We start from the raw sequence: 26,968 nt of genomic DNA on the forward strand, positions 1-26,968 counted from the left end.
TCTCATGTTTTTTTTATTCCAATGTGTTTACAGGATACCTGTTTTTACAACAAGTGGGTGTGCGAGTGGGGAGGGGTGTATGGAGGGAAGCATATTTGGGTGTGAATACAAGAAATGTTCACCACATATTAGTACCAGTACAAACATTTAAACTTTCCTGCTGAATGTTATGGAAATGTGTGGAAGGATTCTGAAGGAAAAAACATTAATTTTAACAGTGCACAGTTATTAATTTAGATATAAGCAGAAGCAAACTTTCCTAAGAACCAAAAAAGAAAAAGGCAAATCCTTTCTTATTTGAACATTCCCACAAAATGCTGATTGCCAAAGAGTTTCTTGTGAAACTTTCTCGTAATCTTCAAGTACTTAAGTCAGCAAAAGTTATACTTCTGTAAAAGATTGTCTCATACATTCCACCTCTCTTCACCTCCCCTTTCCCCAAGTGCAATTAGTAACCCCACATGACTCATTCCTATTAGTATTATCATTATTCATAATTAGTCGTCACTGCATTTAAATCTAAGTTCCCACTTTGAAATAAATTAAATGAAATCTACATGAAATGGTATTCTATATGTGACATTTCTCCTTTAAGTACTTTAGATAAATACAGAGTCTTGACCATCACATTTTCTTGCATAGAAACACTCACAACACATTAGTAGTACTCCTCAGAAATAAGGAAAAAGGTTTGGTTATTGATCTGTAACTATAATACAAACATGCAACTTATAACCATAAAGGTAGTCCCAGTTAGTAAATTATACAGTTAAATACAGTGCAAAGAAAAAACAAACAACAACCCAAGATTAACATGAAGGATTAAAAGATGAAATCCACAACAATCTGGTACTACCAGTAGTTAGGACTCCACGTCAGTAAATTTCAAAGTTTGTCAATCATTTCCCCATAGAGATAATACGGTGATAATTCCTTGCGTCGGGACCATCACCCGTAGTGACTTTACATGATTCAAATCCACCATAAAATGTAATGACTTGTTACAAGGGGCATAGGCGTAGGAGCCTAATTTGATTTGGGGGGTCTGTAACGACTTGCCCGAAAAATATAACCAAATATTTGCGCGCTCCGCGTGCGCTCAACATCTTAATGTGCATATCATATAGGCATTCTTCGGTTATTACATCACACGCAAATAACCGATAAATGCCTATGCATATTAAGATGTTGAACGCGCACGGAGCGCGCGGAAAATTTTGGTTATATTTTCCGTGTTATTACCCTTCCATATTGGTTATAATTGTTGGGGAAGTCGTTACAATAATAACGATAATAATAATATTAGTTTAACCGTTGAAAAACACATTGCAAATTATTATTCTTTCAGTAGGTGCCCAAAAAATTCTCAGCATAGTGCCCGAATTTTCACCAAAAAAATTGAAAAACACACTGCAGATTTTTCTTCTTTCAGTAGTTGCCTGAAAAATTCTCAGCATATTGCCCGAATTTTCACCCAAAAAATTGAAAAACACATTGCAAATTATTCTGCTTTCAGTAGGAGCCCGAAAAATTCTCAGCATATTGCCCGAATTTTCACCAACATTTTTGGTTGGGGGCTGCAGCCCCCCCTCCTACGCCTATGACAAGGGGTGAGTAGTACTCACACTACACTGTTATCAACGTACTTGTGTAAGATATGTGATATGTGACATGTGATATGTACACATGACGGGATAAACCCCACAATCTAGCTAAACAGATCTACTAGTTTTTAGTACAACCGCATTGTTGCTCCAACCAATTGAAATCTTTAACCACTGGATCCTAGGATACAGCTGTACCCAAAACATTTGTTTCAAAAAGTGATTATCTACCAACTAAACTTTTTTGTTTGAATTCAGAGAACGTTTTTGAACGAGTTAGTTGAATGTATAGAGAAAATGGATTACCATTACGAATAATGGCTGGATTGAGGAGCTGAATTCCAGCATCATCCATCCATTCATCCTTAAAGCAATATTCCAGATATTGGAGACATTTTAATAAAGTTAATATCTGGAAAACTGGGATATCTATGAAATCATTACTTAGCAATCAAAATTATCCCTCTCTATTGGACCATGGCAACATGTCAAAACTAAAAGTTATCCTTTCAGATTTGGTCAGTCTCAAAGCAAAAGTACCTTAAAAGTTATCCTTCTTGAAGTCTACATATCAATTCTTAAATGTAAGGGCAACATCCCAAATCTAACTCTGAAGAATTCAATTTCAGCATAGACTCGTCTAGACCAGTATGTTGTTATGGAAAAAGTAAACTGATGAGGAAGCCTCTCATCACATTTTAATTACAAAGCCTCTCCATAGATGAAGTAATGCTTCCTGCATAAATTATGGTAAATTTGTTGTTATGCCTAGTTTATTTACTGAAATCCCATATTTATATATATGTTTATATATATATTTATATATATATATATATATATCCATCTATATATATATCTAAATATATATATACATATATCTAAACTTCCACGTTGACCTAGACATAACTTTATATTTGTGAAATTTGAAACTGCGACATCTTTGAAATGTTCCGTACACTTTCTTTTGTACACTCCTATTTCAGTTAACCTGAAGTCTTTATGCACACACCACAAGACAATTATTTATAAGCTATCAACACAGTCTGACAAACCTAATCACTAAGAACAAATGTCATCTGAAATTGATTCAATCCATGCAGTACAAATCTCAATGCTTTATACTATTTATCAAAGGCTTTTGTCAAAACAATGTGTTGCACAGTATATACTAAATCTTTGCTACCAGAACCCTTTGTATTAAACTAGATTACAATCACCCAAATAAAATGACTGTAAAGATGTCCTTCTATGTCTTTTATCCATTCTCTGCCAACAGCAAAATTTTTGAGATGTGGATAAGCCTCTTCCCACCCCACCCCTAGCAATTCTTCTTGATTTCTGGAAGAGTGAGCTATCATCTCAATAACTGGTTGTGAACACATTCCACATTGAGAAGACTTAACATCAATTCACCTACGTTAGGCAAAGAAATAGAACTATCCCTTCTAAATATGACTGACCAGTCACTCTTCTTAAACAAAAGGCAACAAAAGACAATTTTCAACACCAATTTAATTTCCTTCATTATCCCTCTGAAACTCTGGCTAGATTTCTTCAGCGTCAATTTCCTCACGATGCTGTGTATCCTAACAGGCAACATTTCCAAATCAACACTGGTTACTCCATTAATCAGAAGACTATTTTCTTTCTCTCCATACACAAAAAAAAAAAAACACTCGACACCAAACTCGATGCTAACACTCAACCCTGTCAAATTTACAACAACAACGACAACAAAAAACCCTTCCATCCAACATGGTGGCAGTTAAAGTATTGCTATGGAAACAATATATTGAAATGGATAAAGTCACGAGTAAAATACAATCTTTTAAATATTATCTATAAGCTATTACCCAATTTCTGTCAATAGGTTTTAAATAAACAATGCACACAGTTTGTAACAGAATAAAATGAACACAAAGAGTGATTATTATTTACAAGTAAACAAAGCTGTAACTATTTACACAATTCATCTATTCGATACGAAATGGTTTATTTTGTTTTGACTTAAAAAAGACCAAAAAAAATGCTTCCAGTGTGGTATAAAATATTTTCTACATTGTAAGAACATACAATAAATGTGAACAAGGACCTCTGTGAAAATGTGTTATTCTTCACATTTCAGCAAAAGCGTTGAATAATCATCTTTTCCAGCTCAAAACTGCTGAGAAATTGTGCTGTGATTTTTCAAAATAAGCAACAATACCCGGGCTATTCAGGGGAATTTTATTTATAATTATATCATTGGTTGCTAAAGGTACACAAAGTTTATTAATTCAAAAATATATGAAACAGCAGGTGAATGGATACACATGATCAGCCTCCATCTTGATAGATTGTTTTGTTGCCAAGATAGTCAAATTTTGATATTTATTCATTTTATTTTATTTGTTTTGGACATCATGCAATAATTTGTGACATCCCCCATGGACAGTTGGACAATGCATCAAACTGTGTGAGTTTTTTTCATTTATTTTTGTTTTTATTCTGTTTTCACTGACACAGTTAAGACACCTCCACATTCCAAATCTATGCTTAATTTTGGTGAGGTCACTGGGTCATACATTGACCAACATTCTGTCAAACAGTGAAATTATTTATTGAAGGTTTGTATAATCCTTTCAAAGCAAAAGCAGTTTTTGTGTGTAATCAATATATGACATCATATATTATTATGCAATACCTCATATATTATTATGCAATCTATTATTATTATGTAATCTATATATGCAATCTATTATTATGCAATATATTATTATGCATCATATATTATTATGCAATATCATCCAAATAAGATGAATAAATTTCAAAATTTTAGATCTTGACGACGGAACAAGCCATGAAGCCAAAAGATGTACCAATGTACTTCACTTCAGAAGCCCATTATTTTTTGGTTTCAATATTTCAGACTTTTGTCATACCTCACATATGAAACTTCGGAGAAAGGTAAGAAGTACTGGCAAGCTGAATATTATCAAAATACTTCGGAAGTGTTCTCGTGTATAAACTTGGGTCATGAGGTTCCTTGTGAAAATGACGAAACTATAGGATAGATATATGACACAATCCAACCATCTAAATTGTCAATCTCTACCCTAGCAAGGATGATCAAAGACCAAATGTCCTTCTAGTGTTTAATAACAATATTGCAAAAAAAATGAGATGGGGTCTTATTTATAACAAAATTGTTTCTCAAAGAAAGAATTTAACAGAGTGCAGACATTAAAATTATTGACTGAAAGTAACCATTTTCCCCCAAAGTCAACAAGTTTCATCCCTTTTTGCACAGAAATGTTGCAAAAATTTGAAAATGTTTTGCACGCTTTTAATATTTTAGGAAACCCACTGTACAGACAAAAGGTACATACCAAATGGAAACTATACGAACTCACATAACATTCAGAAGTTTTCATACAATATTTTAGTAAGGACTAAGATGAATGTGAAGGGGGCAGTAATTTTAATTTCGAGTTCGTAATATGTGCAAACTTATTCTATTAATATACTAGGCACTGATAGCCGTGTACTGTATGGAGAAACTGAAAATAGTTTCAAATGTCTGTGATTTGAGACAATATACAATACTTAGTCTTCACCAGCATCCGAATAAAAACCATATGAGGCAGGTTTTCCTGTGCGTAAGTTTTGTTAAATCAAAGAGAACACCACAGACTCAAACGTAATTTGTGAAACCGTTTGTTGTCGGGCGATGCAATCCACATGAATTTACAGCATATAAGGCCATGGAGAGGATGTTTGCAGCAGACTTTACTTGCCAATCTCCAGAGTTGCTCAGTAGTCATGGCAACGTGTCCTGTAGCATTCAGAACTACCATCATCGTATACATTAGAAGGCCTCCGTCCCGGTGATGTTGTCCTCTTCTACGACTCTCATCAAACAGATTACAAAGTCACTTAAGCTACAACCTGAACAAGTGACTTTAGCTGCTGACTGACACAGCAAGAAACAGAATCTGCCATATGTTAAGCCTCTGATGTTGCTAGAACCATCTTATCATTAACCATCAGCCATCAAAGGTCCAAGTTTGTTTGACCGGCAGGTGTGGGGAGGTGGAGAAACCAGATAGTGGGGCCGGAAGGTTTTTACCCAAAAACTGGATCATCTGCACGGCATCTCGAACCAGTGATCCCAGCTGCCATTTCTTTGACAAAGTTTGCCGTGAAAAATATCCCTCACTTCTAAATCCATTCACCTATATCCCATCCCTTAATCCCATAAATACAAACTAGTCAATGACCATATTGCATTTCTTCCAAGAGATCCTTTCTGAGGTGCTTGACGGGATTCAGAGCCAGCTGCAATTTTTTTCTCCGAATATTAAAGGAAGATTTAATAGCAAATATTAGTTATCAATAAAGAATCTACTTATTCAGGGATGTCAGGAAGGTAAGGGTTTGACAATATCAATAAAGTTGACAGGAAATTGTCCTGTTTTACCATTTACTTTTCCGACCATCCATTCATCGTTGATGTGCTTGATAAGTTCGATGGAATCTCCTTCCTGTAAAAGAGGGACAAAAAAAGGAGAAAGATGTCAGTCACTAAGTAACATTTTAAAGAAAAGTCACCCAAGATAGCAGCTTGTACACAGCAAACCGAACAACTAGAACCAACTCTCAACCCCAATCCCGTTAGATTGAGACTGTAAGAGGGGTGTGGGTTAGGGAGGGGGGGACAGGGGAATCACCATATCAAGTATCAATGGATACTGCTTACGATCCTGGATAAAAGCTTGTTGAGCTATCTATACTGTGAACTGTGTGTCTGTGCTAAAAGGAACAGAAGACACATGGGAAAGAACTAACGTCACTCACAAATTACGAGATCCGAATGTATAAATCATGTCTCTTTGTGAATTGCAAGAAGAGACACAGATTGACTTGGGAACTTGAATTTGCTCTTGTTTGGTTAACACACAACCCTAACCAAGAGTTACTACACAAACACAAAGTTACAATGGACTAACTAACTCTCAGGAATACAAATTCAGCTAAGATGTTATGCTGCCAGATGGACAAATATATCAGTTACAAGACGAGCTATGCAATACAAATGATGAACAGGTGACATGGATAGCTCGGGGTATCGATCCTTTCCCCTCCGAATACTTCAAGTAACTGAAAGTCAGAGTCGTACTGTAATAACTGCATGGCACTTAGAGTAACTGAGATTTACTCAGAGTGACTTGTGGTAACATCAGAAGTGAAATTCCCATGTCTTCTTTTTTTCTGCTGTTGTTGTGCAAGTTGTTTCAAAACAGTTTCATTTCAATATAACTTGGAAAAGAGAAAAGACATTTATGTATCTTAATAGAAATTAACACCTACCCAAACATTAATTACTTTCGATTTACTTTATTTATTAGCAACAAGAAAGATTGAAAACATAGTCAACAGTTGAATCAAACTTGTGGTTCAATGTAAAAATGTATAGTGCCCCAGGATGAATTGCTTGTACTGTGTGCACTTTGGTATGTGGGTGTGACAAGTTACCAATGATCAGGGGTTAAGTTGTAAAGTTGTGTGAGGAGGGCCTTGGCCTCAAACAAAGACTGTACACATTCAACTTTAACCGGTAGATCAGATAGAATGGACATGCCCAATATATTCTAAGACAGCTTAAAGTACACATCAAGGTCAAGGTAGCATGAGACCCTCTATTTTCATGATGAGGATTCACAGTTTAATATCATTAACACATGGCCTACTGTAGAGTGTACTGATAAATCACACATGAAAGGAATTACACCTAAGAGGCATTTCTCTTTCTTTTTTTGCAACTTCCCTCCCTTTTTGCCATCTTGGGAAACTGCCAATTCTAGACATACTTGACTGATTCATTAAAGCACTTGAAGCATAAAGGGATTGAGACCACTTTCAGACATACTTTCTGAAAAAGACAACACTGTTTATATAAAACAAACTTCTCATCTCCTGAAAGAAAGCCTGTGTAGGTAAAATATCAGAGGGCCTGACATTTCGATCCTAAACAGAATCATCTTCAGAGACTGACTGAAACCAAAACAGAATGAGGACACATTGAAAATAGACAGATGAAAATACACCTAAATTGAACCAATCAACCATGAATATTGTTGTTGTTTTCAGTTTCAGAGCAGACAGTAGGAAGCACATTAGGTACACATAACAGCCAACTACTACTCCATTTGGTGTATTAATGTTCCACATAAACATGTTCAAAAATGATACCTTTTCCCAAACTATGCAATTGCACAGAAAAGAGGAGTATACGGGTTAAATTATTAAATACCTTGCCGAAATATTACAAGCAACTTAGGCTAAGACTAGGTTATAAAAAAAAAAATTAAGTGTTATAGGACTGGGATATTGATCTCTGTTTCTTTCTACCTGTTCTGATTCTTTTTTTTTTCATTTTTGTTGGAAGAAAAGTGACATACTTTCTAAGAACTGCAAGATTCTATGAAAGGACTAGGCTAACTACTAGGTTTTTGTTTGTAGAAAAAGTAACAACTTGTTTCAACTTTTGAGACATACCTTACTACACTAAAGTGTATCAACCCTATAAAAATAGGTTTCGCACTAGAGTGTATTTGCAGCCGGGAGAGATTTCACATTACAAACACAGCCGGATGCTTTAGCCAGACTGGTTTAAATAAGTCATTTCGTTGCCTTTCACAAACACACCGAGATCCTCCTGTTGAATAACAGAAGCTTAAATTTCGTGACTTCTAAGCCACTGAAACGTGATAACTCTGATTGCACTCTGCTCGGAAATACAGCTTGTTTTGAAACTTGAACCAGTTTTAAGCTTTATGACTAACTACGACAGGGAAGCATTTTTCTTTCCTTTTGGAGATGATAGAAATACTTCCTGGTCGACACAGTATCTTCCCTGTTTTTTATTCTGGGAAACGGAAAAAACAAGAGTTGACTTCGTCAAACGACAACAACAACATCCACGATAGTCGGGTAACAGACAGCGAGACGTTGCTTCCCATGAAATTTGTCACGGTATATTTTCTCTAAAGTCTTGAAGTATCCGGATGGTGAAGGGATGTGAGAAGATGGATGCAGATTTAATTACATCCTTACAAAGAGTCTGAGAGGATTTCAGGATACCGTATTTCCGATGACGGTAATTCTATCTTTATGCTATTTGGTCGATGTAAAAATAGTCTTCAACGGACTTAAGCAGAAAACGAATCTTTGGCAAAGAAGTCGGTTTGTATTCTGATTGGAATCTGACCAGAAAAACTACAATCTTGGGGGGGGGGGGGGGGGGAAAGACAAGAAAAGAAAAGACCTTAGTGGTCAGACAGTTATTCTGTTCTTCAAATTCTTCTCAGCAAATAAACTGAAGAAGAAACATTTGAAGCTGATTTGAAATTCAGACTAATATTTAAAGGCTACTGTTGTCGGGAAGTAATAGTGTGACCTTACGAGAAGGTTCAAATTGCAGAAAACTTAACATATTTGTACAGTTCAAACACCTTGACGATGTTTGACATACACAACATATATATTATTAACAGGTAGCCGGTTGGCTGCATACAAACTACACACAAAGTTAAGGAACTTCCTGTTGGCTGGGTGAATTTGCTGTTAGTTACATCTGGCTTGGCTCTCTAGTCCTGCAAGTATGCCTGAGAAACCGTTTATATATATATATATATATATATATATATATATATATATATATATATATATATATATATATATATATATATATATATCTATATATATATATATATACACAAAGAAATTCTTTTGCCAGGAAAGGAACCTTACATCAGCTAGGTCACAAATGACAAGATCACAGTGATTGTAAAATGTTTAAGTATTTCCATAAATGAACACAGCAAAACAGTAAAACTACTACTGATATCATCAATGATCATCAAAATAACATTCAATAGGAGTATAAAATTGATAGCACTTCATCTATCAAAATATTTTTTTTAAACTATAAACAAAAGACATTTAATATACAAATTTAAAATCAATCACAACTGCCCAAAATGAGAATGTAACAGGTAAAGTTGCTCCAAGCCGTGAAAAATGTCATCGTCCATAGCACAGGTGACATGCTAGTTCACATTTAGAAACAAGTGACCATCTCCGGAGTAGACAGGGGCAATTCCTAAACCTCATTCTTTTTATGGGTCACAACTTGCAACTCTGTAACAGTCTTTTTGTTTCTTTATAGCAAGTAATTGTACTGACTAATATCTGCAAATTAACCCCACATAATGACTCTCACGGTCGCTGAGTTATTGATCTGTAGAGAATGCTTGTCACGGTTGAAGTGTATCTCTATATTGGATCAAAGTGACTACTGTCACTACTCCAAAGACAGAGTTGTTTCATTTGTGAAGTCAATGCACAGATGATATTAGGCAAATGTTACAGAATCTCTTCCAAATGTTCAGTGTAGCTATGAACTGTTTTAATATCTTTCTCTAAAATGTACCCCTGGTTTGTCTGGAGAAACTGTATCACAATGGATTTTGTGCAACTCTAAAACTGACATAAGCCTCAAGTTTGTTTATGAAAAGGTTATCGAACGATGTTTTAACAACATAAAGAAACTGTTACTATCCTTTTTCTTTTCTCTATGCATCAGAAATACTACACTTTTTACAAGTTTTTACTTCTAAATTTTTGAAATACATTAACATTTTTCAATGAAAGTTAATCATGCATGAATCATGTCCATAAATGGTTCATACAAAAACATCTTTTGTGCCTCTCCCACTACCCATTCCTCTCCTGACAAAAAAAATTCCCCGATTGCACCGTTACTGCGATGCAACCCTTTTCGGATGAAGAGAGAACCCAAGCCTGCTCTCAAAGGAAAGAGGCGAGGAAATGGACAAACAGAAATGGGAAATACCTTGACAGAAACCAAATAAATAACACTGTGAATACAAATTTTCACAAAGGAAAAATCTCTCTAACACCAAAGGAAAAACGAATAAGTGAGCAACAAGGTGAACAAAAATCAGACAACGAAAAGTTATTATGCTGCTACGTAGCACCACATCAGACTCAAGACTAACCTCAAAGCTCCCACGGATACTAGGAGACAGAAATAGCATATAAAGAAATGCACATAAAACAGAAAAGATAAATTCATATCAAAATGTAAATTACATTTCATTCACTTCTGTTTAAAGCAGCTTCTTCTATATTTATTACTATTATTATTGGGGGGGGGGTTGGGGGGGTTTGGGGGGATTCAGAGTTACAGTTTCATTTCCATATGCTACTGCTCAGCTGATCCACTTAGTGACTGATATGTCTGGAGTGAAATGCAGCTATGGCATATTACTTACCCTTACCAATACGTCAATGATTTAAAAAGGAAGACCTGCTTTTCACAGACCAATACGTGGCCTTGAGGGCTAAAAGTAATATTTTAATCCATCCCAGGAAAAGAAGAAAAACAGCGTGCAATCTTCCACCACTCAGGTATGCAGGTGTTAGGCGTTAGTTGAGGTGTTAGGCTAGAGCACTGTACCGGCCTAACCTGCACAATGCTTAGTATAGTGAGATTTGGGTCCTCTGGGCCCTATGCTCCAAGTTATGTTTCTCTTTGGCCCCTCATAGAAAATTAGTCTGTCATAGAATAAGGCTAACATTTGTTAGAAATTTGCTGTAGAAATAGCCTAAGCATTTATGTTTGTTCTAAATTGTTTTAAGAGTTTCTATAGATTTTGACCATGTTTGGTAAAATTTGTGGGAAAAAAGCACTGGCGATAAATTTTCTGATCAGCAAGCTCATGGACACTACCTTGCAAATGTGACAAGCTGATTTGAAGTAAAGAAAAATTACAGGTAATAATGCAACCAGAGTATTATTCAGAGTGATGTGCCACTCTGATGTATTTAGCATGCTGCGTATTGAGATCTAGGACAACGGATATCTCACCAACTTTCCTTAAATACCAGCCAGCAAATGGCACGGATGAAATTCTAGATTGAAAAGTTCTACTTTTGAATGGGACAAAGGGCAAGAAGAGGGAGAGAGAGAGGCTGACCAAGGAAGCATAGCAGAGAAACTTACCGGCTAACCAACTAACCGACCTACATGCAATGCATACTTAAACAATAATGCAAGCAACAAGATTTCCAAACTTAGTTTCTCCTGACGTAATCATTCCGAGCATTTTACATATTTTCCTTCCTCCAGAAGTAAAATAAGGGGTAGAGAAGATTCATGCAAGCTGGTGATTTGAAACTATTCGGGTGATGTCATGACAACAAGACTACAAGCAAAAGCTACTATTTGAAAATTTCAAAAACTGAAGAGATATGCTTCATAGACATCTTTTATCCTCATCATGTTCAGGTAAAAACTCTTCGAGAAATTTTGGTCGGAGAATTTCATCATAATAAGGATGACAGTAAGTGCCATGTGCTATGTGAATGTAATCCTTCAAAATATCAGGAAGATTTATTTTGATCCTGTCATTTCATTTTAAAAATTGTTAGTGTCATAAAATTTAAATTTTCCCATAAAGATTTTGTCAAGAGGCAAAAATGGAATGCAGAAACAGACCAAAGGCAACAGCTTCCACATCATTCATTCACTATCTAGATCGCCATGTACATGGGCAACCTTAAGAGGGCCAAATATAAAGGGCCGAGAAATTTACGGAACAAAAGAGGATTCGAACCAGTGACCGTGGGTTACAAGGAAATGGCAACATAGAGTCTGTCGCCAACTAAGGGCTAAGCTTGGTTGATAGAGCCCTAGATTTGTCACCCAGGAGTCACTGGTATTATTATTTTCTCTTGGCTAATACTCACCCTGAAAGACAGGTCTCCTTCAGCTTCTCCTTCAAATTGGTACCTGGCTTTACCCAGGCCCGTCACTTTCGTTTTACTCTTCTTTTTCTTCTTCTGCGGTACGTCTACGATTACCTCGACGAACGTCTTTGGGAATATCCCTTCCTGGCCTCTGTATCTACCCTTGTACCAGTCGTCTCCGATCTTCTCCAGTAACACCACCGTCTCTCCCGCATTGAGGGAGAGCTCCCCATCTCCTTCTGCATTAAAGTTGTACTGCACAAACGCGTGCGGTTCGACGCTCTGTTCCCCCAAAAGATGACGAAAGATAACGATTCAAAATGTAAATTGAAGTAAGCGTGTGATCAAAATTAAAAGGAAGAAGCAGGAGTACACCTTGTTAGACGTTTGCAGGTTTTGCAAAATCTCGTCCCTTGAAACACTTGAAACAAAATAATAAATTGTTAGTTTTCATACACTAGGGACTATGCATCTGTTTAAATCCACCCAATTCATCTGGACTATTAACAATGTCAAAACAAAGCTCGACACTTGAATCTAAGCAAATTACAATTTTCAAAGAATAGTTTACCCTTTGACTAGCTCAATTTGCATATACAATGTGGGACGAACACAGGAACTGCACATTACGCGGAAAAACTACATACTTTAGAACACAATGCAGTACTAAAGCCAAACACAAGTATATGAACAAATGTAACTTAAATCTTTGGCTAGAGTTGAAAGTACATCTTGTATTGACTTCCAAACTTAAAATTATGAATAGAATAGAACAGGCCCAGAAATGAGGGAAATGGATAGTGTCTAGTTATTTCACGTCAATAATTTCAACTTCAAAGCCTGTGTACACTCCTACAAGAATAATCCTAACGAGTTGGCATCCCTTCATGCAAGATATCAATTTCAATTGATACCCACCAACCTCTCCCGCATGGCACCCTCCCTTGGCCCTCTAACTACTGTCAACTCTCCTCAGCTGAAAAACCTGGGGGAAGAATTTCTCTTTTTCACAAACCTTTATATCTGGCTCAGAGCTGGGTGATAAATTGGTTGGGATTTTATCTACAAAGTTAGCAGGGAATCTTCCCTCTCTGCCATTGACAGTTCCAATTAGCCAATCATCACTGAACTTGCTGCTGACATTAATTTTGTCACCCTCCTGTAACAAACAAAAAAGGAAGGTTAGTTAATTTCTAAAGAGACTTATTTCATTTATTGGTTTTATCACAACGTAAATCTATGTACCAAAGTTGTCAGATAAGAATATCGGAAAATGATCAGTTAAATCATTTACAAGCACTCCTGCTGTACCGTTACCATAGTTTATTACAAGTTACCCTAGCAATGACATTGATAACAAATATGTCCAACCGAAACGAATTACTACTCATATAATTAACAAGATCCTGAAAGATATTTATGTCAAAGAGGATGCAGGGATACTTTGCCAACGGTCAATAGTAGTAACTTCAGCCTTCATTCATAAGATTAATGCAACCAACACACAGTGGTGTCTTCCATTTTACTTAAGGGAGGTCTTTGTTGTGTGACTGAAAATGAAAAAGTAACCCCCACTTTGCAAAGAAACAGGAATCTCACAAATATCTGACAAAGTAAACTCTGCACTTATCTTTCCCTAATTTTCTTAATTGATACATTGCAGTTTCTGTTGCTGTAAATGCTCAAGTGAATTTGTAGATGAAAATGGCAAGATAATAATTATGTCGTCAGCACTATGAGTAGATTAAATCTCACGATTGCAAGAAACTGACTCACAGGAAATCTCTCAAGAAAACGGTCATGGTCGGCAGAATGATGTTTATGCTCGTTTTTCTTATCTCTTATCTGACGCAAATCTATATTGTGTACTTGCGTGTCAATGCACATGTGTGTTCACATACCTATGGTGTGTACATGTGTGTTCATGCACATGTGTTTGCACTGACCTATGGTGTGTACCTGTGTTCATACACATGTGTGTACACACAGACCTATATTACGTACATGTGCAACTGGTAATAATGAAATGCTTCTTTTTCCAGTAAAACCAATTGACTATTAATGAAGATAGTGATAGGTTCATAGAGTTTTGTCCCATAGTCTCAGTTATTGGAACATTGAAACTCATACTTAGCAAGGAGGATTGTGTTGGAAATAAATATTGTAATATCATTATTTGGTAGCTCTTCAAAAAAATCTCACAAGAAATATTATCATCTTGGAGAAATTAAGAAGAAACATGCAATTTCAATAAAAATTCACAAACAGCCTGTAAATTAAAAAAATATTCAAATATGAAACTACTTGATGTGGGGCAAAAAACAGAACACTTTCCTTCCAAAAATTTGCGTCAAAATATGTGAAGAAGACAATGAGTCCTGTAAATACAGGATAAATCACTGATGGAAAAACTTCTGAATATCCGGCTTTGTTCTTAACAGTTGAAACAAGGTTCACTTCTACCCCCTAACTAAGGAACACAAAGTTTAGAGTTCTGAGATGCTTGTGATTCCTACTTGTTAGAAAAACGTAACAGGTTTTTACCTTGAAAGATAATTCGTTGTTGTCTTCTGCATCAAAGTCAAACAATGCTGTGACAATATTATCTGTGAAGAAAATATTAGATGACAAGAACTACTTACAAAACCACATTTAGGTCCAAGTTGAAATAGCATGCTTTGTAGAGCAATGTTATTCTTGTTTTTGTTGTGATTACTGTAAAAACTGTATGCAGCATGGGTTATGTCCCAATATGCATTTGCGAAGATGACGTCACATTCTCTACTGTTCAAAGTATATTTGAAATATTCATCCTAAATGATTAAAAAATCGTTTCTCTGTCAAACGCAACATTAGCGTACCCTTATGGTAAATAGACAGGCCATTCCTTCATATGTATTATGGAAGGATGATCATCCTCTTCAAATACCATTGTGTCCAGAAACAAGGGAGAGATAACCTTGAATCCATCTGAGTTTGGGGCACAGTTCTTTAAGTATTACCAATTTGTGTAAGCTAGTTGGGGATTGAAGTGAAGCTATACAAATATAACACACAACAGTAGAAAACGTACCATTGGAAACGAGAGAGAGAGCTGGTGAAACCTGTGGACTTTTCACTGCTATATCCTCAATAACATCAACATATCCCTGTGGAAACAGTCCAGTTTGACCTTTGTACTCCCCTCTCAACCAATCACTGTCGATTCTCTCCACCAATTTGATGACTGCCCCCTCAGGAAAAGACAAGTCATCCCATTCGTCGCTCTGGTACTCGAATTTGGCCACGCATCTCGGACCACTGAAAGAATATATTTCGATTAGTAAATATGGTTACCAAGGACACGGCCAGAGAAACTCCAGTAAAGAAACAAATAGCATGATATATACTTAGAGAGTGAGCAATGGAAGTATGGAGAACAGTCTGATAAGAGAATAAAATCGTTCAAGACAAATAGCACATGATTACAGCAGATGCTTTTATTGACCTTTAAGTTTGTTTTCTAATTAAATATTAATTAAAAATAAAGCTATACATATATATAGCTTTATTTTTAATTAAAAAATCTTGAAAATGAAACTGTTTGTTAGTAAACCTGTTAAATTGACATGAATATTTGACAGGAACCAATTGGATGGTACCAGCCTTAATGAGAAGGATTTGATGTAAATATGATAGAGGGACCAAATTAACCAAAGCAGCTGTGTCTACAGCTGAGCATCTAGCAGAAAGCAATATGTAATATACAATATCTATCATTATTCATTTCCATGACTAGAATCTTAACAGATGCCTAAAAAAGCTAAACTTTGGTAGTCTAAACCTCAAAACAACCATCAAATCTTATCCTAGCTTATAAAGCTCTCACAGCTGAATGTACCTAGCCTAATTTGTGTGTAGGAATCTGGGCAGAACACTTTAATAATAAGGCTTATTTTCAAGCTACTTGTACCTATTTCAGAGAATGGGTAAAGACTTCCTTTTTTTTTGTAAGGAAGGTTTCAATAGTTACTGCAGTGGATCTGGTAAGGTGTGAAATACTTCTAAATATCAAACTGAGCCAACTGCTCAGAACAAAATGATCTAATGTCAAATATACCGCTGGGTGTATAAATAAATATCATTTGAACCTTAACTAGCAAACTAGGTATTCCCAAAGACTATGAAATACGGCTTTCTGCATTATCATCAACCCTACCTAAGACTTCACTGGATGAATTGTCCAACAGGTGGGACAAAGGTGGGTTGGAGGTGGGTGTGGGGGCACCAAATAGTCAGTTGACATATTTCCCAAGCTTTTGCAGGTAGCTTCCAAAGATTCTCTTTCTAATAACTGTATTGAATCCTGTTAAATTATCTACACATGTGAAGTCAAGATACCCACAATATGGGGAGCCTGTATCATGAGAAAGTACTTAATTATTGAATTGTTTAAGTAATTTCAGAGTCACTCACGATATATTTTCAGTTCCTCCTGAAGACACTGATGATACACTTCCCTGCGAATGTGCAAAGGAAATGAATACCTTTATAAACTGAAATCAATGACCTTCCGCTATATAGCTTCCTTATGATAAATAATCAGTTTCATACCCGACTGAGTTCACAGTAAACAGTAGTATATATGTTTACTGTATAACTTTATTACTTCAATAATACATCTACTGTTTGTTCACAGCATTCTCACGCTTCACTGCTATTTTAAAGAGTTGTAATCCATGTCAGCTGTGCCAATGATGTAACGTATTGAAGATGGAAACTAACAGATCAAACTTATTGTATTACACTTAATCCCTTACGAGTCAATGATGTCAATATCTTCACTCCTTTGGACAAAATGTCTAAAAAAGTACAAAATTTGGATAATGTGTCCAAGAAGAAACAAAATCCCCAAATCAAACTTCAAACTTTCCACATGTATGCTATATCCATTACAAGTCCATAACGCATAGAAAAAGAGAGTTTGATAATGATACTGATTAGCTAATTAAACTTCATATGGTAGTTTCTTATCACAGTTGGGCTTAATACAGAAGGTGCAATTCCATGAACAACAGAACACATATATCCACATATATTCCTTTGCATACCCTTCACAAACATGAATATTTTCCTATGGATATGTCCTAGGAGAGGGTGTGGATAGTTGGGTGCACACGGATACATGGATATGCATATGGACCTGAATAATGGCATCAGTCAGACAGTCTAATACAACGCACTGAAAATCATTCAAACCCTGTCCTATCAGAAATTACACTAAAATGTTGGCACCATTCTAACACCATTTCAAACTGGCCGTTACACACATTTTTCACACAATTTTAAACCATATAACACCACCTTAAGATCACATATTAGACATGAATCACACATCACTTATTACAGGACGTTCAATGTTCCCAAGAATATATTGTGTAGCTTTATATATGTTTGAAAAAGATGAGGAAGTACTACTTTCTTGCCTAGTTTAAAGTGGGGACAACTACCCAGCAGGAAACAAACTCCTGACAATAAACTTTTAACAATATATTTCTGCATGTTACAAAAACATTTTACTCAAAATCTAGCAACTTTAAATGGCAGTTTCTGAAGTTAGGGTTATTAACCTACCTAACTCAAATATGAAAACCTAGGTGACCAATGACGTGTTAGTAAATTTGCAATAGCAGACTGTTGTCAAAGATTTAATGATGCATTTTGATGATGGATTTTCTGACCTGACCTCGCCTTTAAACAAAGATCTTACCTTTCTCTCTTCTGTGATGTCCCTGACGATACGAACAAACTGCGCAGGAAACATGCCTTCTCTGTTTCCGCAGCTACCAATATACCAGTCAGCGTCGATCTTCCTTGTTAAAATGATCAGATCTTCGCCCTAGTTTAATGCAAAGGATACCACATGATTAGCATCATGAACATTTCCTTTCCTTTCTCTCAATTGCTCAATGACCTTTGATCTTCTTGAAAGGATATCACTTTATTTTCAAATGCTTGTTACAAATATTCTATTAGATTTATATCTGAAATTTTGACTATTTGGAAGGGGCAAAGTTTGATGTGTGAAGGAAGGTGAGGTGAGGGTGAGGAGGAGGAGGGGATGGGAAGGAGGGGAGGGCATGAGACAAGAGAATTTTGCCCAGAGGATTTAACCAAACAGTCTGCTAAGCATCCTTCAAAGTAAACCCATTCACCCAATTTTGTCTTCTTCAAAGTTGGTCTGAAAAGTGCAAAAGCATTACTCCCGGTGACTAGAGCTTCATGCATACAGATTGCCAATCACTTAGCTGCTAGGGAGGGAGGTAACCTGTAACCAGCATCTGGGCAATCCACCAAGCCATCTTCCTTATCTATTATTTGGGGAAATGTTAATTTGAGAGAGACATACCTTGAATGAGAGATCACCCACATCCTGTCCTTCAAAATCGTACAGAGCTATAGCATGTGGCTGGGAGACCTGGTGAAGAAATGGACGTGACCTTAAAATCAGTGAAGATATTTCACTCAGCACAAAATGGATTTACAACAGAATATACACTGATTAGACAATTACACTTCATAATTCTGATTGTTTTACAACTCTCCAAACACTGTATATGTATCAAAGAGAATAAATTCATTACTGCTGATCCTGGTGCACCTCTTCACTGTGTCCGTTAACCAACGACTGAACACAGAAAGGCTACAATTTTGTTATTGATTTAAATGTCTCTTCAGATTTAATTTCTGCTTAATACTGCCTCTGTCCCAATTCTTACATGCACAGCCAGCTCAGCCTTAGTCTATACACTATGACATCAGTATACTGAATTGTAGACCGAGTACCATGAGTCGTGATGTTTGCTATGACCAGTAACAATTTGTTCTCAAATTGATTGAGATATTATTTCCCAATATTTACTGTGATATTAATGAGGTCAACTAATATTTGATTTACATGTTTTTAATATGGCAGAAATCACAGCGCAATTGCAGCAGGCTGTCTGTAATCTAGGCAACAATTTTCCAAGTAATTAATTAAAGTAGAACACATAAGTTGGCCTTCAAAAGTGCTCAAAACGAAAAGAAAAAAAAGTAAAGAAAAACAAAGAGAGGGCTGTTGATATTAACTAAATGTAATATGTAATAACTGGAACCTTTTCTTAATCTAGTTAACAAAAGTGCACCAAACAGAGAGGTCTCACTATCTACATCATATGAATATTGCAATGGAAATATTAAATATGAATTTTAGAAGAAAATATTGAATGGAACGCCTGGAATTCCTGCACTAAAATACCGATGTCATGTAATTCCAACTACAGCATTCTCTATGCATGGATGACACTTGAAATAATTATCGCTTACTTTGCTTGATATGTTTTAAAAAATGGATGACCGAATTTGTCCGAAACGAGAAAGGAATGTGAAGTGGGTTTTATATAGCAGAGTCAGAGTCACATGGACTGTCTTCACTTTCGGTTCAATATATAAAGAAACCTAGTTACTATTTTCCCTTTAAACACCACAAATTTTTTGCTTTCATAATCTATTATTGCTGTCGTTTCCTATGATTAATCTCAAAGTCAAGCAGCCACTGCAAGAAGGAAATAATTTACCATCAACTGCAATCTAGGATATAGACAGTATCTACTGTACTGTAGTTGTACTAATTAATAACTGAACTACTCGATGTGAACAATTGCAATTGTAATTTGTTAACACTGCTTGCACCAGCTAATTAACTTAATCAGGTTATAAAAAATCATTTGAACAGGAGTCATTGACCAATTGAAAGTAAAACGGCATGGCCAAGACAGTCCTAGAAACTCTATAAACAGGTGAAATATTAATTTCAGAAACTCAGGACAACTGAATGATACATAAAACCTGTTAATGAACTTCAGCATCTGAATATTTTAGAGTGTAAATCATGAAAAGAAATTTAAATTTATTGTCAATATGATTTTAAAAACACAAAAGAGAAACTACACAAATATAACTTGAATTCAACCAAATCAAACCATCTGTATGACACTTACCATCATTAATGTTTTTATTTTTACAGTCATATAAGACACGATAGATTAAGCTCTGCAAGCAGTTGATTCAAGAACAATAGATTCTGAATTAGTCCCTGCTGCTGATCTTTGGCAGACTCTCATCTCACACAAAGAAGTGAGATGTTATCATGATGTTGGAGGTAGTGAATGTTATGACAGGTAACCGTACATTTATAGCTGTTAAACTCTGGTTTATCACTCTCACTTAAATGCCCCCCCCCCTATTTTCACCATGGGAGGGGGAGAACAGTGAGCACTCGCAGATGCAAAAAGACATACAAAGTGGAAAACAGAAATTTTCAAATTTGTCCTCGTGATGACTTCAAACTTGACAGACAACAAAACGTTATGTTATGTTAGATGTCAGTGCAAAATGTTGCTTCAGTGTATATACTCACAGTGTGTCTGTATAGCTGGTGACCAGGGCCAGGTCGTGGAGGTAAATCTAAGTCCGAACCTGTTGATGGAGCCATTGGGGTAATCTCTATCGAAGACAGACCTGCAAAAATACAGTATTTGCAAGACTATGACATGTTAAATAGCAAAATTACGGATCGAAGCACCCAATGTTAAGTTCGAATATTGCTATAATGCCCTTCTGATATCTGACATATATTTGCTGTGGTGTCCAGCTATTTCAATGAAAATCCATGGAAAATTTCGAAACTCTGAAAAAAGTGCCTTGCCTCTCTCGATCCTTAAGTTTACTTTTGGCATAATATCTGTATTTCTGAGAGCTAGTAAAAAGTCTGTTTAGAAATGTGCTATTTTGCTTCAGAAAATGTAAACTGGAATAAGGTAATCGGCTAGGGTAGTTAAGTGTGCATAGGTTAAGGAGACAGGTAGGAGAGGAATGAAGTAAAGTATGTAATTACTATTTCTGTGCTCTTTTTGAGCTTAACCTGCACAGCCTTTGTACCAGAGATAAAAAGTACTTTTTTTTTGGGGGGGGGGGGCATGTGCAGTGATACTGAAAACAACATTTGGTTGGTTTATCTAGACTCCTACAGGTTTAATTGTATCTCACTTTGGATGGTTCTTAAGAATGTGACGACACTTCAGGAAAATCACACCACACAGGCTGAGGGATTAAAACGATAACACAGGATAGAAAATTAGAACGATCGTCATTTGTGTTATTCGTCACATTAATAATATGTCCTATTGTCACACTTCAAAGGTAATGTATACCATCATACACAGATATGAGTACTTACAGCAGCGATGACAAGTTTACATCGAGGAAAGTTTAATTTTTTACACATGAACTTTGCTTACAACAATCTGGTGAAGAGGGAGAGGGCAGGTTTATGACCATGGGTCTTCACGCAAATTGAAAACTGGGTAATGGCGATTTCGAGTTTAGTCAGGTAGAGGTCAGTAAGGCAGTACGGGTTGGGCGGTAACCTTTCCTTAAATGGTAACATATAATACAACAGGACTGAGACAAATTCAACACCAGACAAAATTTGAACATTACCAACTGTTGTAAACTTTTGTCACAACATTTGTCATATTTGATTGTATGGTAAATAAGATTCATTTAATACTCACCATGCTTTTCCAAGAGAGACGGCGTCTTGGGAGCGAGACGTTTTGGTTTATTGTTACCTGCTGTACCCTTCTGTTTAGACGTAGGAACCGAAGACGGCCGTGGAGGTGGACCTTTTCTCCCTGCAGGAGGTCCCCCAGGGGGCTACATTTGACAAAAGAAAGAGAATAAACTTGGATTTCTCAAACAAAGCTAACAACTATACCAGCAAAGTAAGTACCATCATTCCAATAAGATCCCAAACTTGGTACTGATAACTACTGTGAGAAATCCTTCAATAGATTGTTTCAAAAATGTTGCATCAATCAATTTCATTAGAGATACAGATATATCGGTTATATTCACAGTTTGCTGACAATGAAGAGTGTTAAATTAGACAAATATATCTGAAAATATGCAACTGCTCTGAAGGGTGACCATTATTCGACTTTCTAGCAATTTGGGGAGGATACTGTTGACCTTTACGGAAGATTTTGCTGACAGGAACTTACCCTTGGTGGTGGCCCCTTCCTGGTATTATTGTTGTCAGGGATTGGCGATGATGATCTGCTGTTTGGTTTTGCTTTCTGACCGCCAGCACCTGGCCTTATGATGGTGGGTTTTTGCCGACTTCTGGACTGGTCGTTTACTGGAGGTCTTAAACTGAAAGCACTTCCAGCCGTTGGCCTGGGCTGTGAGGTGGTCTGGAGGGGTACACTCCTACTAGATGAAACAGGAGGTGGAGGAAGGCCTGCAGAGGTGTTGCTGGGACCTGTGGGTTTTGGACGCTCTCTCGCCGTAGGGGGTTGAGTCGGAGCAGGCCTATGAGCTGCCACAGGATGAGGTTGCGGCTGATTACTGGAACTGCCAACGGAGACAAAACTAGATGCTTTCTTAACATCGTTCAAAGACACATTTTTGGCAATGTTTTTGCCTATACCCCACGATAGTTTTGCAGCTTTCTTCTGTTGATCTTGCGTCATCAATGGCTTATCCTTCTTGGCTTGACTTGATATTAAACTAACACCAAATGCTGCAGACGCAGACTTTCCTGAGGATGACGATTTACTAGCCGCCTGACTCGCCTTCTTAAAGTCATCCATGGATGCTTGCTTAGCAGCATTTTTGGTGATTCCCCATCCAAGCTTGCCTGCATCTTTCTCTTGTTCTTTAGTCATGGCTTTGGACCTTGTCTGGGGGTCCATAGCCGCTTTAAAAGCGGCTTTGGATGCCCCCGCGGTGTCCAAAGTAACGCTCATTTGACCGTTGCTGGTCCCCGAATGAGGCTTCGGAAAGAGTGATGGCTTTGCGCTCGTCTGACTTGGTTTCCGACCTTTGGCCGTGGAGTGAGCCGTCGGATTTGCGTGATTTTGATGAGAAGGCTCGTCACTCCATGATGTCCGCGGTTTCGGTGTTGGGGTTGGCTTAGATGATGACTGACTTTTCAGAGATTTTGTCAGAGATCCAAACATGGGGGCAACGTAAGATGACTTGGGCCGGTTGGTTGGTATTGGTGGTGGAACATACTGAGATTTAGGTCGATTCCTTGGTACAGGTGGGGGTGTATCGGCCATGTCTTGATTGAAACTGAAACGAAAAAAAGATTTCCAAAGCATTTCATATCTTTCGGTAGATATAAGCCATGCAAGTTTGGTGTTATACGTTTACAATGACGTCATCATACATTTGGCTCAGCGATTCTTATGTCACAGGTTATTTTCAGCCTTAAGATGTTACTGGTTGATGTAGACACAGTTAGTATCAGGGACGTAGCCAGAAATTTGGAAGGGGGGGGAGCGGAATTTTAAAAGGGGCATTTCTCACAAAGGGAGCATTATTCAATTTAACAGAGCGCCCTGATGTACAAAGAAAATTTTGGCCCAAAATGCCTCACATGTTGCAGTAAATAAACAATTATAAGAGTAATATTGTACTATTACGTAGCAGACGAAATTTCAATGGAAACATTGAGGGGCGCTTAGCTTCCTTTAACCTGAAAAGAGGGCTTTAATGATATTTCCTGCTTTTAGTTCAACTTTATTTTTCGGAGAACTCATAGGAGAGTGGGACTGATCGCTCCCATTATTCCCCCCCCCCCCCCCGGGCTATGTCCCTGGTTAGTATTCAGCTCAGCAGATATGGAATGAACTTACACCGTTCAAGTTGTTTACAAGACCATCTACAGCTTATTTGTAACTCCTCAGTGCATATCTATGAGGTCTGTTGTTTATTTGATATCAAACTTTAAAAGTTTCAAGGTTGACAGTCTTGTATCACAGCAAGGCATTCTCACACAACTTTTAAAACATTTAACCCCTGGTCATCAGTTACTTGTCACAGACACCCAAGTATGCATAATTCCAACAGTCGCTGCCGAAGCACTCAATGTGTCCACTGGGGGACTTCCCACTGGGTCCAGCCACAAACCAGCCCACCAAACGATATTAACAAGTGACCTAGCAGGTACCCATTTATTACCCTGGCTAAGGCACAGTGTACAGTTTTACGAACTTTATTGTAATAAGTGCACAGTGACTGCCTGCTGTCTCATTCATTTGGCTGACCACTGACAGGGAACATAGTCAACAAAACATTGCTTATAACTGAAGTGGAGAAATGCATATATCAAATGTATATATATAATATTGGATATAGTTGTATCAAAACTCAAAAATTGATGGGTTCAACCAATGGTCATCACTGACAGAGTAGCTACAAAAATATTCTGGCCTTTATTAATATTCTTATTCTTTATTAATATCAGATCATTACTTAGATCAGAGCAAAACTTAGAACTGGCTAAACTTAAAAGAGCACACAAGCTATTTGACTTGATGGGATTCAAACCAACTACCTAAGGAATTCAATTAGCAACACTTTACAGACCAGACCTATATGGTGGTATATTTATGGATATTTTGCAAAGCTGAATTAATGGTATACATTTGGTAATTTTGCAAAGCTTAGAGCATATTTGTTCTTTTATTGACCAATAGTGATTTTGCTGAGATTTTACTTTTTAATCCTTCCAATGTGTAATTTCACGAGTTTGATCAAATTCTGCCAGGTTGAAATAGATTTGTACTTGTTAATGACGTAAGTCAGAACTGTTACTACACCAAGGAGAGGCATAACTTTCTTGATGTGTGAAATGTGTTAAACATTACAATTTTTTTCATAAAAATGCCTCAAAGTAAAGAGATTTGTTTCTTTGTTGCACTGTACGCTTTGACTGTTTTCTTTAAGCTTGTATAACTGTGAGATCAAAGAAGTGGTTACAATCTGATATTTAAAACAGCGACTACAGCATCCATCGACAACATCATGTAGCCTAATACAATTACTAAGTTTACGGAACCGTGAAAGTCAATTTAGAACTACCACAATGAACAGTAGTACAGTTTTGCAGCACTGTTCTTCAACTTTGCATTGGAGTTTGAGCTTCAACTCCAAGCCTATAGACCTGTAAGTAATTTTTTATTAATCTTATTAGTTGATTGCTCTATGAATAGAGATGAAGAACATATATCATATTGATGAAAATACATTATATGACAAATAGCTAACTACATGCTTACATTCTATAACATCAGGTTGTCAGGGAACTGCTATTTTCTACTCCATGCTTTCACACGATCCCCTGCCACATATTTTACTGACTTGAGACTCAGTCACAATCCAAATACACTAGGCTTAGCCCATAGTCCTAATGTGAAACTAAGACATAACTAAAAGACCTTAAAAGTTACATATTATTATGTTATTGGTGTAGGCTGGTTGAACTACTCAATCAGGCATTAAGTTGTAAAAGTTAGGCGCAGGCCCTAGGCCTACATGATTAACGTCTAACTGCTTAGCCAACAGTGTATAGCCTACAGTGTCTTACAACCAAGTTTAATTAGCCCAGCTTGACGATGTAAATATCATCAGCAAGTTGATCTCTTCTGTCAAACCTTGGTTTGGCTTTGCTTACACTTAGCCTATCTAGGCCTAGCCCATAGCCTTGTTTGTTCCTGGATAGACGTAACCTAGGCCCTAACGATTTTGTCGAGATATGACCAAAATAGGCTAACGGCCTTAGAAGTAAGATAGCTAACCATAGCCTAGCCCAGGCCTAGTTTGCTTACCTGTTAAAATGAACACCAGTTACTCACGTAAACTGTTTATCTTCGATACAGACTATTGCATCACTAAGTTACAGAAAATGGGCCCGAGCCCTCTCCACCCTAAATTTGTCTTTGAGTAGTTTATCGCGAATAACAACATTAATGTAAGCGTTGAACTACAGAACAGGTTAGACAGTCAGTACTACTACAGTTGCCTCAGTAGTCGAACTCACAATAGTGTCATGTATTAGGCTTTATGGTTACAAATGGTGCACTATACAAGCGGGTGTCACTGTACGGTTTCTGTACTAGTACCATAGAAATTGAATGACTAGTACTAAACACATACTTGTAAATACTGAATAGGCTTACCAATGTAATTACGTTGTGTGTTGACGTAGTGATGAACGTACAGATCTGATCTATACGTAATATTGGGATGGTGCGACTCGAACCGGAGCGCTTTCCTTCCGGGTATGAATGACAACCATATCAGTGTCAATCACTACTCTTGATAATCGCTGATGGGGGAGAAAAAGAATGATTGATGAACCAAATTTAGTCCAAAAAATAAATAAATAGATAATGATGAAAGTACTCGTCACCCCATATTAACTGATTATTGAGAGGTGTGACGTATAGTCAATAAGGAACCATTCTTGATTATATGGTGTGAATTATAGAGTAATACTTTGTGGTCCATCTTCAAAAGTCAGCGATTGGCAGCACATCGAATCAACTGTAAAATTAACAGAGAGACACCCTTCATCAATCTTGTCGACTACCCGGGAAGACGCAACTCCAAGGGTGTCAATTTCCCCAAAAGATGTGTTATATACATTTATCTGGGACTAGATCAGACAATCTTTT

The 26,968-nt window shown here is 36.9% G+C and overlaps 1 protein-coding gene across 3 annotated transcripts; it reads right to left on the minus strand.

Annotated features, from left to right (window-relative positions):
* Positions 1-684: 684 nt before the first annotated feature.
* On the minus strand, positions 685-26,419 carry LOC139979437 (uncharacterized). 3 transcript variants are annotated; one of them, XM_071990220.1, is made up of 13 exons: positions 26,120-26,419; positions 22,505-23,579; positions 22,016-22,157; positions 20,860-20,960; positions 18,808-18,876; positions 18,169-18,297; positions 16,875-16,918; positions 15,493-15,719; positions 14,964-15,025; positions 13,435-13,578; positions 12,420-12,701; positions 10,667-10,685; positions 6,036-6,127 (listed from the first exon to the last, which is right to left on the minus strand). In XM_071990220.1, the coding sequence occupies exons 2-12, from the start codon at positions 23,564-23,566 to the stop codon at positions 10,668-10,670; spliced, it is 2,280 nt and encodes a 759-aa protein (XP_071846321.1). In that variant the 5' UTR covers positions 23,567-23,579; positions 26,120-26,419; the 3' UTR covers positions 6,036-6,127; position 10,667. The 3 variants fall into 3 exon arrangements, with proteins under 3 accessions (XP_071846320.1, XP_071846319.1, XP_071846321.1); XM_071990219.1 differs by lacking the exon at positions 10,667-10,685 and having other exon boundaries at positions 685-6,127; positions 26,147-26,419; XM_071990218.1 differs by lacking the exon at positions 10,667-10,685 and having other exon boundaries at positions 685-6,127; positions 26,120-26,418.
* Between the last annotated feature and the right edge of the window lie 549 nt (positions 26,420-26,968).

This window comes from Apostichopus japonicus, chromosome 14 (assembly GCF_037975245.1).
Source record: "Apostichopus japonicus isolate 1M-3 chromosome 14, ASM3797524v1, whole genome shotgun sequence".
NCBI classification, from domain to species: Eukaryota; Metazoa; Echinodermata; class Holothuroidea; order Aspidochirotida; family Stichopodidae; genus Apostichopus; species Apostichopus japonicus.